Genomic DNA, 18,112 nt, shown 5'->3' with positions numbered 1-18,112 from the left:
ACATCTGATAAGGGGTTAATATCCAAAATGTATAAAGTACTTACAAAGCTCAACATCAGAAAAATAAACAACCCAGTTAAAAAATGGGCAAAGGACCTGAATAGACACTTCTCCAAAGAGGACATACAGATCGTCAATAGACATATAAAAAGATGCTCAATGTCATTAATCATCAGAGAAATGCAAATTAAAACCACAATGAGATATCACCTCACACCTGTTAGAATGGCTATTATCAATAAATCAACAAACAACGAATGCTGGTAATGATATGGAGAAAGGGTAACCCTTTTGCCCTGTTGGTGGGAATGCAGACTGGTGCAGCCACTGTGGAAAGCAGTTTGGAGATACCTTAAAAAAATTAAAAATGGATCTTCCTTTTGACCCAGAAGTCCCACTTCTGGGAATATATACAAAGGAACCCAAAACACTAATTTGAAAGAACATAAGCACCTCAATGTTCATTGCAGCATTATTTACAATCACCAAGACATGGAAGCATTTCAAGTGTCCATCAGTAGATGAGTGGATAAAACAACTATGGGACATTTACACAATGGAATACTACTGGGCTATAAAAAATTAACAGAATTTTATCCTTTGCAACTGTGTGGATGGACCTGGAAAACATTATGCTAAGTGAAATAAGCCAGTCAGAGAAAGACAAATACCATATGATTTCACTCATTTGTGGAATTGAATAAACAAATTGAACTAACAAGGAGAATGGGGACAGACTCATAAATGGAGAGCAAGATGACAGCTAGAAGTGGGGTGGAGGGATTGAACAAAAAGGTAAAAGAATTTATGGCAATGGACAACAGTGTGGTGATTTATGAGGGGAAGGGGATATAAGGGGGCTAAATGGTAATGGAAAAATACAATAAAGATTAAATTAAAAAATTCACTGTAGTGGAAAGCAGCCTCTCACAACAACGCCAACATGTACACTAATACAGATGGGTTCCTAGAACACTCACCTAGTAGCGGAAGCCTGTCCTACAGGGTCCTGCCCTCCAGAAGATAATTCCAGTTTTTTGGGGTTTTTTTGGTTCCCCCTCATATTGTAAAGTGGCATTTCAAATAACTGGGAAAAAGTAGTTAAATTCCTCTTTCACTCCTCAATCCAAAATAAAATCCAGACAGAACCAAGATTAAACAAACAAAAAAAAATTTAAGTTACAAAAGTACTAGAATAAAAACAAAAAAGTTTTTTTAATTGTTTGTTTGGTTTGGTTTGATTTGGTAAGCTTGCCTTTCTTGCAAAATACTCAGAGACATAGGAAAAGCCTGATAAATTTGACCACTTAAAAGTTTTAAATTTCTGCATGACAAAAACATAATAAAAACAATTTAAAAATGTTCAAAGAGAGCAAAATCAAAAGACAAATGAAAAGTATTTAATAACAAATAACAGACCAAAGTCTATTTTTAATTTATACAGAGATTTTACAATTTAATAAGATAGAATGTGCAAAGGACATTGAAAGGCAGTTAACAAAAAAGACATACAAATGAATTGTAAACAAATGAAAAGATGAGGAACCTCAAAGAATGTGAACTGAGTAAGGATATAGCAGATAGACCATTTTTTATTATGGTAAAGTACATATAACACAACTCATTATTTCAGCCGTTTGAAGTGTACAGTTCAGCGGTATTAAGGGCAACCACTGAATGCATCATCCATCTCCAGAACTCTTCATCTTGCAAAACTGAAACTTCACACCCATTAAACAGTATCTCTACCCCCAGCACCCAGTAGCCACTGTTCTAATTTCTGTCTGTATGAACTTGTTCACTTTAGATTTTTCATGTAAGTGGAATCATAGAGTATTTGTCTTTTTATGGATGGCTTATTTCACTGAGCATAATGTCCCCAAAGTTCAGCCATGTTGTAGTATATTGCAGGAATTCCTTCCTTAAAGCTGAATAATATTCTGTCGTATGTAAATACCACATTTTGTTTATCCATTTATTCATTGATGGGTAGTTGGGCTGCTTCTACATTTTAGGTATTGTGAATAATGCCTCTATGAGTTGTATAAATATCTTTTTGCAATATTTTTCAAGTCTTTTAAGACATGGGATTATTGGATCATATTGTAATTCCATATTTAAGTTCTTGAGGAACTGCCTTAGTGTTTTTTATAGCCGCTCTAGCACTTTACTTTTCTTCAATGGTGAACAAAGGGTCTAATTTCTCCACATCTTTGCCATTTTCCTGCTTTTTTGTAATAGCCATTCTAAAGGGAATGAGGTCTCGTTATAGTTTTTGTTTGTATTTTTTTTTTCTGATCATTGGTGCTTTGGAGCATATTTTCATGTGCTTATTGGTCATTCCTGTATCTTCTTTGGAGAAATGTCTATTCAAGCCCTTCTCCCATTTTAAAATCAGATTGTTTATTTTTTATTGTTGAGTTTTAGGAGTTCTCTATGTGTTCTGGATAATCATCTCTCATAGTGACAGCATTCAATCTTTCATATTTCCAAGGATGAGAAAGTTTGGTGGTAGACAATCAGTGAAGATGTAGGACAATAAACTTCCTCCTGTAGCCCTGATAGGATAAATTAGCACAGCCTCTTTAGAGCTGCATGTATCAAGAATTTAAATTTGCTCCAGTAATTCCACTTTGGTGACTTTATTGTACAGATTCACTTACTAATGAGGGTGAAGATATGCGCAGGGATGTTCACTGTACCATCATAATAAACACAAAATATATCACACAGCAGTATAAAAACCATAATTCAAGGCTAAATAGTATTGAGTAGAAATTCTCACGTATTAGTAGGCATGCTTTTTGTACACATCCATTAAAATAAGTTTCTATAAAACTTTTAAGCAAAACTATTTTTAGTAACTGACTCACATTTACTGAACACTCATATGCTAAACACTGCTCTAAGCACACAGACTCACTTAATCCTTCCCAATGAGTTGTGAAGTAGGTGCTAGCTGTGGTCTCTTACATTTGGCTCCAGAGCCCATGCTCCTCACCAGGACCCTAACTGCTTTTTATAAGCATCTGTATGTATTTGAAACCCATAGAATATAGTTAACATAGGTCAGTCTACACACACACACACACACACACACACACGCGCATGCACAGGGCACTTCTCAGAAATCAAGGGGTTCAGAGGCCTACCATTCATAAACTACTGGCTTAGAAAAAGGTTTTGTTGAAATTCTGAGATGAAAGTGAGTTGTTAGTATTGGTATAGGGGTGAGAACTTTACGAATAAATTTGGGCTCCACCTGGGACTTGAAGAATGGGGAATTCGGATAGGTTTGGAAGATGAAGAAAGACATGAATAAGGGGATCAATATGAGTGAGGACCTAAGGCAGGAATGAATGTGGGTGTCTAACTGAAGTCAAGACACACATGGGGAGGTGGGTTTAAGACAGCATAATAGTGGACCCCAAAACAGGCTGAAGACAGGACAAAGATTGTGCGAGGAACCCCCAGTTGCCTTCATCTGCTCTCTGGTCCATTGTTTAAGCAATAAGTCAGAGGCTTCCTGTAAGCAGAGGGTGGTGTTCAGCACAGCTGGTAAAGCTCACCCTCTCCCTCTCCCCAGCACACACACCCCTCTCCCTGAGTGGGAGAACACTGCCTCAGGAGACTTCTTACAGTGCTTGTGATTGCACGAGTTTTGACTTGTGTCTCCTGTTCCAGCCGTCACCTGTCCTCCCAACAGCCACTATGAGAGCTGCGTGAGTGTCTGCCAGCCCCGCTGTGCTGCCATCCGCCTGAAGAGTGACTGCAACCACTACTGTGTGGAGGGCTGCCAGTGTGACACAGGCTACGTTCTCAACGGCAAGAGCTGCATCCTGCCCCACAGCTGTGGCTGCTACTCAGATGGCAAATATTATGAGGTAGGTAGGGGAGCTCAGCCCTGCCTGTTCCTCTTTGCCAGTCACCAGAGTTCGCTACTCCGAGAGGTTGATCACACTGGACCAATCTTCCCACTTTATTATGAAGCTCATGGTGCTTATTTGCAGGGAGGTGAAAGGACACAGACGTTAAGAACAGGTCTGTAGAGGCTCTTGCTCACTGAGAATTGGATTTACAAATGCATTGGGCCTCACTGTCATCCCTCCTCAGCATAGCAAAGTCTGCAGCACCCAGTCTATCCTGCTCTCTAGCATTTGTTTCTTTCTCTGCCATGCCTGTCTCTAGGCCCTGTCAATCTTAGTTTGAAAGCCTCTGCTATGGCTATTGCTTGGAAATATGGTAGCTGTGAATCTGACATTTGTAACGATCTTAGCTGAGGACATTTTTAAATGGGAAATATGGGACTTGAGGCTGGGAGGCTATTAAAGCTCCATGGGAGTGAGCAAAGGCATGGTACTGTCACTCTGGTACTGTCCCCAGAGATTTCTATTTTCTATATGGACTGCTTAATGCTGTGCTCCCACAACCTACCCTATGTTCTTTATATCTAGGGGCTTAAATATCCAGCTGATGAAGATGTCCTTTGTAGAGATATCACTTAGTAAAACATATTAGCTCACTAAATCATTTACTTTTTGTACTTTATAATTTTTATTTATTTATTTAGACTTTAATTTTTTATTTTTAAATTACAGTTGACATACACTCTTATATTAAGTTCAGGTGTACAACCCAGTGATCAGACATTATAGAACTCACTAAATCATCATCCCGTTAAATCTTGTACCCATCTGACACCATACATAGTGATTACAATATTATTGACTATCTACTATGCTGTACTTCACATCCCTGTGAATATTCTGTAACTACCAATTTGTACTTCTTTGTCCCTTCACCTTTTTCACCCATCCCTCCAAGCCCCCTGCCATCTGGCAACAATCGAAAATGTTCTTTGTATCTCTGAGTTTGTTTCTGTTCTGCTTGTTCATTTATTTTGCTTTTATAGATTCAGTTGTTTATATATATGATTTTATTATTCATATTTTCATCTTTTTCTTCTTCTTCTTCTTAAAGAAAACCCTTTAACATTTCATGTAGTACTGGGTTTGTGAAAATGAACACCTTTAGCTTTTTCTTGTTTGGGAAGCTCTTTATATGTCCTTTGATTTTAAATGATAGCTTTGCTAGTAGAGTAGTTTTGCTTTCCATCACTGAATATTTATTGCCATGCCCTTCTGGCCTGTAAAGTTTCTGCTGAGAAATCAGCAGGCTTATGGTAACTCCCTTGCAGGTAACTAACTGCTTTTCTCTTGCTGCTTTTAAGATTCTTTCTTTGTCCTTAGCCTTTACTAGTATAATTAAGATGTGTTTTGGTGTGGGCCTCTTTGAGTTTATCTTGTTTGGGATCCTCTGTGCTTCCTGGACTTATATGTCTATTTCCTATACCAGGTCAGGGGAATTTTTAGCCAATATTTTTTCACATATGTTTTCAATTTCTTGCTCTCTCTATTCTTCTTCCTGTACCCCTATGATGTGAATGTTAGTATACTTGAAGTTGTCCCAGAGGCTCCTTAAACTAGCCTCACTTTTTTGGATTGTTTTTCTTTTTACTGTTCTGATTAGGTGTTTTCTGCTTCTTTATCTTCCAAATCTCTGATTTGATCCTTTACTTCATCTACTCTACTGTTGATTCCCTGTAATGTATTCTTCATTTCAGTTAATGTATTCTTCATTTCTGACTGGTACTTTTTATGTTTTTTACCTCTTTGTTGAAGTTATCACTAAGTTCATCTACTCTCTCCCTAAGTTCATTGGACATCCTATAACCAGTGGACCTAGTAGATTGCTTGTCTCCATTTTGTTTAGTTCTATTTGTTGTTGTTGTTTTTTAGTTTTGTTCTGTTCTTTCATTTGGGACGTGTTTCTTTGTCTCCTTATTCTGGCTGCCTCCCCATGTTTGTTTTGATGTATTATGTAGATCTGCTATGTCTTCAGTTTTGGTAGAGTACCTTTATGTAATATGAGTGCTGTAAGGTCCAGTTGTAGGGAACTGCTCCTTGTGGTTTAGGGAATTGTAGCCCAGGCCTGAGCATGACTGCCACCTGCACCCCGGCTGGCTTGTCTTTATGTCTCAACATAAGGCTATATGTGAGACATAACCAAAAGCCACTCAGAGGGTTCCCATGGGAATTGGATTTAAAGAATGCTTATTATGCTTTAGAACTTGCTCTGCTTATCTTTTAATATAATATAAACAGTCTCTAGATAGGAATGTATGAAACCTTGCACCTAATGCCAGTGTGGCTTTAAGATGTTTGATAGACCCTGACATAGACTGGTCACTGTACCCTCTGTACTCGTACATGTAATCTGTTATTGTCAACTGTAATCCTAACGCCTCCAAACTATTGATGATTCATGGATCTTGACCTTGTATCTCTCATGCGTATCCTCCTCAATAAAAGGCATGAGGGAATAAGGTCTAATCGCTGTTCTCCACTAGAGAGTTAGCCACTTTCCTTCCCCCAGACATAATGAAATGTCCTGGGTAAAAGTTGGTTCCGCCGTGGTCACGGAGCCTCTCCTGGACAGAGCGACTTCCAACCGAGCCTAGGGTGTGTGAAGCACCTCCGCCTTATCAAGTGGCACAGCCTTCCTGGTCACACAAGTGGGGCACTCCCAGGTGCACCCCTCCATATGGGCTGTGTACACCTGTCCTGTTGTAGTTGAGCCTTGATTGCTGTTGACATGTCAATATGAGTGATTTACTCCAGGCCAATTGGCTGCCAGGACTGGCTGCAACCACTGACCATCTTGGAGGATCAGCTGTACAGGAGCCCACTCCACAGACCAGGACTAGCTTCAGCATGGCTGTGGTGCACTCTGAGTTTGTCCTTTGAGTGTGTCTCTTGTGAAGGTGGTTGGATGGTGGTATTTCAGTGTGGTTTAAAGCTGTCCACTGGGTATGCTAGCTCTGGGGCCTCCCAGGAAGTGCAGACTAGGGTCAGACACCACCTGTGTTCTCCCAGGAGCCACCCAGCATGATCTAAGTGATCTGTAGATGGCTGCTACTTGTGCTGGGCTTGGAGGTGTACAAAAGAGGCTAAGCTGTGAACCAGAGCCAGCTGCTGCTAGTGCTGAGCCTGGGGCCACTTAGCGAGAGGTATGTGGCACACTGAGGTTAGAGAGAATTTAGGAAAGTCTGAAGCAAGAGCCAAGACAGACCAGTCATATGGAAAAGCCACTGGAAACAGCCTGCAAGTTGGATGGTGTGGAATCCCAGGGAATCACCAGGGTAGGATGAACAGAGATAGCCAGATTGATGGAGTCTCAGATATGGCACCTGCCTGTTGACTCTGTGAGGGGAGGGCTCAGCAGAGGAACAAGGACCTCTGCCAGCACTCCTCTTTGGGAGAGAGCTGCCCCATTCCTCCCTGTATATCCCTGGCACTTTTTGCACTGCTACCCCAGTGCTGGAGCTGAGAGAGAGTTCTAATAAGTTTCTGTGGACCCTTTAAAGGGACATCTGGAACTCCAGAAGCCTTCATCTCATTCAGCCACAATTGTTACTGTTTTTTACAGCCAGAAGTTATGGATACTTCTCTTCCTGGAACTATAACCCTGGGATGGGGGGCCTGGTGTGGGGCTGGAACTCCTCACTTTTTGTGGTACGTTGGGGTCAAGATATCCCTCCTGATTCTTATCTGCCACACACGAGTATGGGACCAGTCTGTTCTGCCTCTTCACCCTTCCTACCAGTCTCGATATGGCTTCTTACATGTACCTTTTGTTATAGCACTTCTGTTCAGCTATATTTTAGGCAGTTCTGAATGATGGTTTTCTATAGTTTAGTTGTAATTTTGATGTGGTTGTGGGAGGACACAAATACTGCATTTACCTATGCCGCCATCTTCACCCATGTAAATTCCTCATGTGCCATAATACTCAGTAGGAAAGGCCTTGCCTGGAGAAGGCATTTAGCCCCTAGTTCTCTCTTAAGCCCACTCTCTCACTGGTGAACAGACAGTTAACAACAGCAAATATTGGGTGTCCGCTATCTGCAGATCACTGTGCTAGTGGTACTTTTCGGGAACTTGAAAATCTATTTCATAGAGAAAAAAATAAAGAACAAAAAAACAATTATGAAATAACATAGCAAGTGAAAAATACCTTACTGAATTAATTAATTTTAAATGAAAGAATAGCAGAATTAAAAATTGAATTTAAATGTTGGAATTGGAGCCCTGGCTGGTATAGCTCAGTGGATTTAGTGCTGGCTTGTGAACTGAAAGTTTGTCAGTTCAATTCCTGCTCAGGGCACATGCCCTGGGTTGCAGGCCAGATCCCCAGTTGGTGTTGTACAAGAGGCAACCAGTCAATGTTTATCTCCTTCTTTCTCCCTCCCTTCCCCTCTCTTTAAAAAATACATAAAAAATAAATAAAAAATTTTAAATGCTTTAAAAGATGTCTGAATTGGAAATAAACTGGGCAAAAATAAATATCTCCTTTTTGTAAAGATGCATTGACTTGTTTGAAAACAGCTAAGTTGACTTTATTTTGGGAATAAGTAAAAGAAAATAAATGTTGAAAGTACTCTCAATTTCGCTCTCAGTTGGAAATTTGCTTAAATGTTATATTAGAAAGACAGGAGAAAGTAGACTTAAATATTAGAGCTAACCAAAGAAAACCTCTTGGGAGAGGTGGGTTTTGAAGTTAGCTCTTAGAAATATTGATAATTTGAAAGGAAAAGGCAGAACATGTGGTAGGTAATAATATTCAATAATAACCTCCATATTCTCACAAACTGGGAGAAGAAAGAGCCAGGCTCCCAATTGAAAGAGCGCCCTTCTCATCTCTGCTCCTCTCTGTGGAGCCTCATTGCAGCATACCCATCTGGCAAGTGTGCCATGCACCCCTCAACAGAGATCCCAGCTGCCTGGGGCATAAAGAAACGAGACTTGGTTTGGTCCTGGCTAAAGCATGGCTTGTGGGATGACATTGAACAACCTGTGACATTTCCCTAAGTTTCAGTTGCTCTGCCTATGAAATGTGACTAATAATACCAACTCAATAAAGTGACTGTATAAAGAATCCATGCCAGGTGTCTTGCTTGGTACATGACACCTAATAGTTCAATAATTGGTAGCTGCTATTATTGTCGTTATTCTCCTGAGAAGCACTTTATAAACAAAATATTCAGATGTGTTAATGAAATGATGCAGATAAAAGTCCTTGAAACTCTCAGAAAAGGCAGCCATTAGTACCATAAACATTTCTATCTGCTTTTCACCAGGAAGTTAGTGGATTTTGACAACAGCATATATTTGCTAACCCACCAAACAAATAATCCACATCTACTTGCCACAATTCAAACAAATGTGTTTTTTTGATTATTACAACAAATTTCTTTGGAAATAAAGAGAGAGCACATCTAGCCATTAGCATGAAAGATAATTGTACAGTTGTCATTGCATTTCATTAGGTAAAGAAAGCAGCTTTGGAGCCAGTCACATTACCATAGGGCTAGTTTCACAATCAAGTTCTCCTGTGGGGTGAGTTATTTACCCTTTACCATAACCACATACGTCAGGTTCTTCTTTTCTTCTCACCCATGCAATGTTGACTTCTTATCAGAAAGAGCTCAGACCATTCACTCAATTATTCTGCAAATCTGAGGCTGCTGGCATCCAGAATATTTTACAGGTCTGGAAGGAGAGAAGACTTGGTTCCAGAAACTCCTTCACTTTAAGGATTAAGGTTATCAGCAGTGGCATCTTGAAGCATATTGGATTGAGGAAGATTATCTTGGAAGATCTCATCTATTTACCCTTAAATCTGAGTCCTATCTGTAGTTGATATCCAGGATTTTAATAAGTCTATAGTTAAAGGAGAAAACAGTGATCAGGCAGAAGCATATGCCTACATGTGCAATTAAAACATCTCTGAATAGCATTGTTTTGATAAATTGAGTTAATGCACTGAGTCTGTCATAGTCTGCTTGATGAGACCACACCCCATTGGACAATCACGATCAACTTCCAACAGTCCCCTGGAATTCCTAGTCTAAAAATGTGCAAGGTGAAGGGCACTAACACTACCAAATAAAGTTTTACCTACAGGATATTGCTTATTTAGGGAAGAGTACAAATTAAAAGCTGTCATCTCCTTGTAAAACTGCCTTCGCACTGGGAAATCACCCAGAGAACAGTCTAGGCTTTTACACCGGGTTTACTGAAGGAAGGAAGGGAAGGGAGTTAGCAATAAGAGAGGAAATCCCAGTCCTCCTTGAGGACCCTTTGCAGTCTCCTGCCTTTTGCTTGCAGGTGCAGTCTCCACTGCTTTGTGAACATACACTTTGGTTGGGGGGAGTTTACCCATCAACACATTCAACAGGTTATTTACATCTCCCCATTTTTCCCTAGTCAATATGTCATGTTAGGTCCATCAACAGTTTTTCTGGGAGCGAGCAAAGTCCATTTTTATTTCTTATGGGAGAAGCTGGGACAGGTTAATTTGCATATGGTTCATTTGCATATGTCAAAAGTCCAGGCGGGTCGTCCAGCCGCCGGCCGCTGTGTTTTGACAATGAAAGAACGGAAGGTGTAGGCAGCACAGATGCCCCAAAGGAACCGGGCTGGAGGGAGGAGCCTTTGGGGAGAGGAGCCACCGTGCTCGGAGCCGCACAGCTGCAGTAGAGGCCGCACTCCCGCCCACCAGTCGCGCTGATGGGACGACCATGTTCTGACACTACTGAGGATAACCTTGGTGGTGGTTATTTTATACACCATGATATAAATCCTTACCTGAAAGAGGATGGCTGGATCCCCTCCTGTCACAGCAGCTATGGTTTAGTCAATGCCTGCATATGTCAGGAACTGGGCTTCACATAGCTTATTTAATTTAATTGTAACAACTGTCCTACAAGATCAGCAAGATGAAAAGGAAACCAACCATATGGGAAAACATATTTGCCAATGACATCACAGACAGGGGACTGATTTCCAAAATATATAAAGAGCTGATACGACTAAACATCAAGAAAACAAACAACCCAATTAAAAAATGGGCAAGGGACCTGAACAAACACTTTTCCGAAGAGGACATACAGAAGGTCCATAGACACATGAAAAAATGCTCAACATCATTAGCCATCAGGGAGATGCAAATAAAAACCACAATGAGATACCATTTTACACCAGTCAGAATGGCCATCATCAACAAATCAACAAACAACAAGTGCTGGCGAGGATGCGGAGAAACAGGAACCCTACTGCACTGTTGGTGGGAATGCAGACTGGTGCAGCCACTGTGGAGAACAGTATGGAATTACCTCAAAAGATTAAAAATGGAACTGCCTTTTGAACCAGCGGCTCCACTACTAGGATTATACCCGAAGAATCTCGAAACACCAATTCAAAAGAACTTATGGACCCCTATGTTCATTGCAGCCCTGTTTATTACAATAGCTAAGTGCTGAAAACAACCTAAGTGCCCATCTGTAGATGAGTGGATCAAAAAACGGTGGTACATCTACACAATGGAATACTATGCAGCAGAAAGAAAGAAGGAACTCCTGCCATTTGCAACAACATGGATGGAACTAGAGAGAATTATGCTTAGTGAAATAAGCCAGGCAAAGAAAGAAAAATACCATATGATAACACCTAATACAGGAAACTCAAGAACAACACAAACAAAGGAACTAAATAGAACAAAGAGCAGAATAGCAGTCAATAGGGGGGAGGGGGGAGGGAGAGAAGGGGTATAAGTAAGGGAAGGGTTTAGTCAAAGAACCTGTATAAAAGACTCATGGACATGGACAACGGGGAGGGATATGATTGCGGGAGAGGGGGTGGGTTGGGGGGGGAGAGAAATTAGGGGAAAAGGGGACAACTGTAATTGAAAAACCAAAATAAAAAAAAAGAAAAAAAAAAAAAGAAAACTAATTACAGTTGGAATTCAATATTATATTGCTCCCAGATGTGTGGCATAGTGCTTAGATATTTATATAACTTAACAAGGTAATCTGATAAGTCTTGCACCCACCTGACACCAGGAATAAATCATTGTGTATGATCTTTACAATGTGTTACTGAATTTAGTTTGCTAGTGTTTTGTTCATGATTTTTACATCTGTGTTTATGATGGATATTGACCTATAATTTTCTTTTTTTGTAGTGTCTATCTTATTTTAAAATTAAAATAATGCTGGCCTCATAAAATGATTTTGGGAGTCTTTCTTCCCTCCGCTTGAATTTTTTGGAGTAGTTTGAGGAGGATAGGTGTTGGTTCTCTTTTGAATGTTTGGTAAAATTCACCTGTGAAGCCACCTGCTCTGGGACTTTTGTTTCTTGGTAGTTTTCTGTTTGTTTGTTTTGTTTTGTTTTTAATTAGTACTTCAATTTCATTAGTTGTACTCGGGCTCTTCAGATTTTCTGTTTCTTCTTTATTCAGTTTTGGAAGATTGTATGTTTACAGAAATTTATCCATTTCTTCCAAATTGTCCAATTTGTTGTCATATGGCTGTTCATAATATTTTCTTACAATCCTTTGTATTTCCATGTTGTCAGCTGTTACTTCTTCTTTTTGATTTATGATTTTATTTATTTGGATCCTCATTTCTTCCTGGTTAAAGGTTTGTCTCTTTGTTTATCTTTTCTAAGAACCTGTTCTTGGTTTCATTGATCTTTTGAATTGTTCCTGTACTGTTCCTCTGTTTTGTTTTTTTTTTCACTTTGGTCTTTAAAATTTCTTTCCTTCAACTTTGGGTTTTGTTTGTTGTCCTTTCTCTATTTCCTTTTGGTGTAAGTTTTTATTTTTTAAGTGTATTTTATTGATTATATTGTTACAATAGTTCCAATTTTTTCCCCTTTGATCCCCTCCACCCAGTACCCCACCTACACCAGCAATCTCACCTCCCCTAGCTCATGTCCATGGGTCGTGCATACAAGCTCTCCAGCTTCACCCTTTCCCATATTATTCTTTCTTTTTAATGATTAATTAATTAATTTTTTATAACAATAAAAAATAACAATCCCCTCCTCTCAGACTTAAGACCCTTTATTAACTTAAAAAGGACAATAGGTGAAGGTCTCATGCTCCTCTAGCTGCTTCAAGCTGGGCATGGTCATTGTCTTACCCACCCTTTGGTCCAGAAAACCCTAGTAAGAGTGGAGGTGTGGAGGGGAGGGTGGCCTTCCCTCATGGAGAAGGATCTTGGAGACTCCAGGTCAGTTGGCTGTCCCCGGACAATGGCATACTTGGTTTAACTGGCTGGCATCCTTGTTGTAATCCAGCCACTTAGTTCAGCCAAACCGTTGAGTCTCAGGAGGCAGCCATGAAGACAGGATTAAATGAGGCCTATACGTACAGACAATCACTCTGGTAATGAGATCATAGGCTTATGCTCTCTGGTTCGATTTTGCTCGTTTGTTTGTGTTGTTCATTAGTCTCCCATAATAGGTGGTAGCATAAGATATTTTTCTTTCATTGCCTCGCTTATTTCACTAAGCATAATTCTCTCTAGTTCCATCCATGTTGTTGCAAATGGTAGAAGTTCCTTCTTTCTTTCTGCTACACAGTATTCCATTGTGTAAATGTACCACAGTTTTTGATCCACTCATCTACAGATGGGCACTTAGGTTGTTTCCAGCACTTGGCTATTGTAAATAGTGCTACTATGAACATAGTGCATAGGTTTTTTTGAATTGGTATTTCAGGATTCTTCAGATATAATCCCAGCAACGGAATTGCTGATTCAAAAGGTAGTTCCATTTTTAGATTTTGAGGAAATTTCATATTGTTTTCCACAGTGACTGCACCAGTCTTCATTCCCACCAGCAATGCACCAGGGTTCCCTTTCCTCCCCATCCTCGCCAGCACAAGTTGTTTGTCGATTTGTTGATGATGGTCATTCTGACTGGTGTGAGGTGGTATCTCATTGTGGTTTTTATTTGCATCTCTCTGATGGCTAATGATGTTGAGCATTCTTTCATATGTCTATGGGCCTTCTCTCTGTATGTCCTCTTTGGAGAAGTGTTTGCTCAGGTCCTTTGCCCATTTTTTAATTGGGTTGTCTGTCTTCTTAGTGTTGAGTTGTATAAGCTCTTTATATATTTTGGAGATCAATCCTTTGTCTGAGGTATCATTGGCAAATATGTTTTCCCATATGGTTGGTTCCCTTTTCATCTTGCTGATGTTTTCTTTACCTGAGCAGAAACTCTTTAGTTTGATGTAGTCCCATTTGTTCATTCTTTCCTTTATTTCCATTGCCTTAGGAGATATATCAGTGAAAATGTTGCTACATGGGATATCTGAAATTTTCCTGCCTATGTTTTCCTCTAGGACTTTTATGGTGCCACGGCTTACATTTAAGTCTTTGATCCATCTTGAGTTTATTCTAGTGTACAGTGTAAGTTGGTGGTCTAGTTTCATGTTTTTGCATGTTCCTGTCCAGTTCTCCCAACACCATTTGTTGAAGAGGCTCTTTTCACTCAATTTTATGCTCCTTCCTCCTTCGTCAAATATTAGTTGACCATATAGACCTGGGTTTACTTCTGGGCTCTCTATTCTGTTCCATTGATCTATATGTCTGTTCTTATGCCAGTACCAGACTGTTTTGATTATCATGGCCTTGTAGTATAGTAGTATAGTTTGATATCAAGTATTGTGATTCCTCCTACTGTGTCCTTCTTCCTCAAGATTGCTGTGGCTATTCAGGCTCCTTTTTTTGGTTCCATATAAATTTTTAAAGTATTTGTTCAAGGTCTGTAAAATATGTCATTGGTATTTTAATAGGGATTGCATTGAATCTATAAATTGCTTTGGGTAGTATGGACATATTAAATAATGCTGATTCTTCCCATCCATGAACATGGTATATGCTTCTACTTATTTGTATCTTCCTTAATTTCTTTCTTCAGTGTTATGTAGTTTTCTGAGTACAGGTCTTTTACCTCCTTGGTTAAATTTATTCCTAGGTACTTTATTTTTCTTGTTGCTATAGTAAATGGAATTTTTTTTCTAGCTTCTATCTCTGATATTTTATTGTTGGTGTAAAGAAATGCTTTCAATTTCTGAATATTGACTTTGTACCCTGCTGTTTTGCCAAATTCACTTATTAGGTCAAGTAGTTTTTTGGAGGAGTCTATAGGGTTTTCTATGTATACTCTCATGTTGTCTGCAAATAATGACCATTTTACTTCCTTTTTTCCAATTTGAATGCCTTCTATTTCTCTTTCTCATCTGATTACAGTGGCTAGAACTTCTAAGAGTATGTTGAATAGGAGTGGAGAGAGTGAACATGCTTGTCTTGTTCCTGACCTCAGGGGGAATGCTCTCAGTTTTTGCCCATTGAGTATGATGTTGGTTTCAGGTTTCTCATATATGGCCTTTATTATGTTGAGGTATGCTCTATCTATTCCCATTTTACTGAGAATTTTAATCATAAATGGGTGTTGTATTTTATCAAATGCTTTTTCTGCATCTATTGATATGATCATGTGGTTTTTGTCTTTCATTTTGTTTAGGTGATGTATTATATTTATTGATTTGCGAATATTAAACCATCCTTTCATCAATGGGATGAATCCCACTTGATCGTGGTGTATGATCTTTTTAATTGTTGCTGGATCTGCTTTGCCAACATTTTGTTGAGGATTTTAGCATCTATGTTCATCAGTGATATTGGCCTGTAGTTTTCTTTCTTTGTTGTGTCTTGACCTGGTTTTGGAATTAGGATAATACTGGCTTCATAGAAAGAGTTTGGGAGTCTTCCTTCTTCTTGGATTTTTTGAATAATCTGAAAAGGGTAGGAATTATTTCTTTCCTACATGTTTTGTAAAATTCACCTGTGAAGCCATCCGGTCCAGGGCTTTTGTGTGCGGGGAGTTTTTTTTATTACTGCTTCAATTTCACGTGTTGTTATTGGTCTGTTCAGGCTTTCTACTTCTTCTTGATTCAGTTTTGGAAGGTTATATGTTTCTAGAAATTTGTCCTTTTAATCTAGGTTGTCAAATTTCTTGCCATACAGTTGTTTGTAATAATTTCTTACAATCCTTAGTATTTCTGTGGTATCAGTTGTGATTTCTCCTCTTTCACTTCTGATTTTATTTATTTGAGTCCTCTCCTTTTTTCTTGATGAGTCTAGTTAAAGGCTTGGAGATTTTGTTTATTTTTTCAAAGAACCAGCTCCTACTTATGTTGATCTTTTGAATTGTTTAGTCTCTATGTCATTTAATTCTGCTCTGATCTTGATGATTTCCTTCCTTCTACTCACTCTGGGCTTTATTTGTTGTTGTTTCTCTAGTTCTTGTAGCTGTAGGGTTAGATTTTTTTTGTTAGAGATTCTTCTATCTTTTTAAGGTAGGCCTGTATTGCTATGAACTTTCCTCTCACGACTGCTTTCATTATATCCCATAGGTTTTGGGTTATTGTGTGTTCATTATCATTTGTTTCCAGAAACTTTTTTATTTCTTTCTTGATGTCATTGTTAACCCATTCATTATTTAACAGCATGATATTCATTCTCCATGAGTTTGAATATTTTTGAGTTTTTTTCCTTGATATTGATTTCTAGTTTTAAGCCATTGTGATCTGAGAAGATGCTTGATATAATTTCAGTTTTCTTGAATTTGTTGAGGCTTGTTTTGTGTCCTACCATGTGGTCTATCTTTGAAAATATTCCATGTACACTTGTGAAGAATATGTATTTTGCTTCTTTGGGGTGAAAAGTTTTATATATATCAACTAAGTCCATTTGATCTAGAGTGTTGTTCAATGCCTCAATATCTTTGGTGTTTCTTTGCTTTGAAGATCTGTCCATTGTTGATAATGGGGTGTTAAAGTCCCCTACTATGAGTGTGTTGCTGTCTATATCCTTTCTGAAGCCTTTCAAAATTTTCCTTATATATTTGGGTGCTCCTATGTTGGGTGCATATATGTCTACAAGGGTTATATCTTACTGATAGATTTTTTTCCCTTAAGTATTATGAAATGTCCTTCTTTGTCTCTTTTTATGGACTTTGCTGTGAAATCTGTTTTTTCTGATATAAGTATTGCTTCCCCAGCTGTTTTTTTTAATGTTTATTTGTTTGAAATATTTTTTTCTGTTCCTTCACTTTCAGTCTGTGTAAATCTTTTGTTCTAACGTGTCTCGCTTGTAGACAGCATATATGTGGGTCATGCTTTCTAATCCATTCAGCTACCCTATGTCTTTTGATTGGTACACTTACTCCATTTACATTTAAGGTTATTATCATAGGTACTTATTCATTATCATTTGCCCCTTTTATACTTGTGTTCCTCTCTGTCTCTCTGTTTCTTCATCTTCTTAAAGCAGACCCTTTAGCATTTCTTGCAATGCTCATCTGGTGGAGATGTATTCTTTTAGCCTTCTTTTATCTTGGAAATGCCTTGTTTCACCTTCCATTTTGAATGAGAGCCTTGCTGGGTAGAGTATTCTTGGTTGTAGGCCTTTGTTTTTCATTGCTCGGAATATTTTTTGCCATTCCCTTCTGGCTTGTAGTGTTTCTGCTGAGAAACCTGATGACAGCCTTATTGGAACTCCCTTGTATGTTGTTAGCTGTTTCTCTCTTGCTGCTTTTAGGATTCTCTTTTTGTCTCCGAATGCTGCCATTTTAATTATGATGCGTCTTGAAGTGGGCCTGTTGGGGTTCATCTTCATTGCGACCCCCTGTGCTTCCTGGACTTGCATGAAAGTTTCTCTCATCAAGTTTGGGAAGTGTTCTGTCATTAGTTTTTCAAACAGGTTTTCTATCCCTTGCTCCTATTCTTCTCCTGGAATTCCTATGATACAGATATTATTATGTTTCATGTTGTCCTGCAGCTGCCTTAAAACCTCTTCATTCTTTTTCAGTCTTTTTTTATTTTGTTGCACTGTCTGGGAATTTTTGTCTACGTTGTCCTCCAGCTCGCTGATCTGATCTTCTGCTTCCTCTAGTCTGCTTTTAATTCCTTCTACTGTGTTATTCAATTCAGGAATTGTATTCTTCATTTTCTCCTGGCTCTTATTAATAGCTTCTATGTCCTTTTTCATGCTAGTGTAATTCTCAGTAAGTTCCTTGTAGTTTCTCTGGAGTTCTTTGTAGTTTTCTTTGCACTCACTGATCTCATTGAGCTTCCCTATACTCCATCTTTTGAATTCTATGTCTGGTAGTTTGCTTCCCTCTATTTCATTTAACACTCT

At 38.8% G+C, this 18,112-nt stretch overlaps 1 protein-coding gene across 1 annotated transcript in view; it reads left to right on the top strand.

Moving 5' to 3' along the window:
• The window catches only part of TECTA (tectorin alpha), a 122,352-nt gene that overhangs the window by 67,101 nt on the left and 37,139 nt on the right, over window positions 1-18,112 (top strand). The window contains exon 12 of the mRNA XM_090291907.1: window positions 3,685-3,884. Within this exon, the coding sequence (XP_090148033.1) occupies window positions 3,685-3,884 (200 nt within the window). The remainder of the gene's footprint in view (window positions 1-3,684; window positions 3,885-18,112) is intronic.

The sequence above is a fragment of the Furipterus horrens genome, unplaced genomic scaffold (genome assembly GCF_987537825.1).
Source record: "Furipterus horrens unplaced genomic scaffold, mFurHor1.1.pri manual_scaffold_11, whole genome shotgun sequence".
In the NCBI taxonomy this organism is placed as follows: Eukaryota; Metazoa; Chordata; class Mammalia; order Chiroptera; family Furipteridae; genus Furipterus; species Furipterus horrens.
This window is presented reverse-complemented; position numbering and strand designations above follow the sequence as displayed.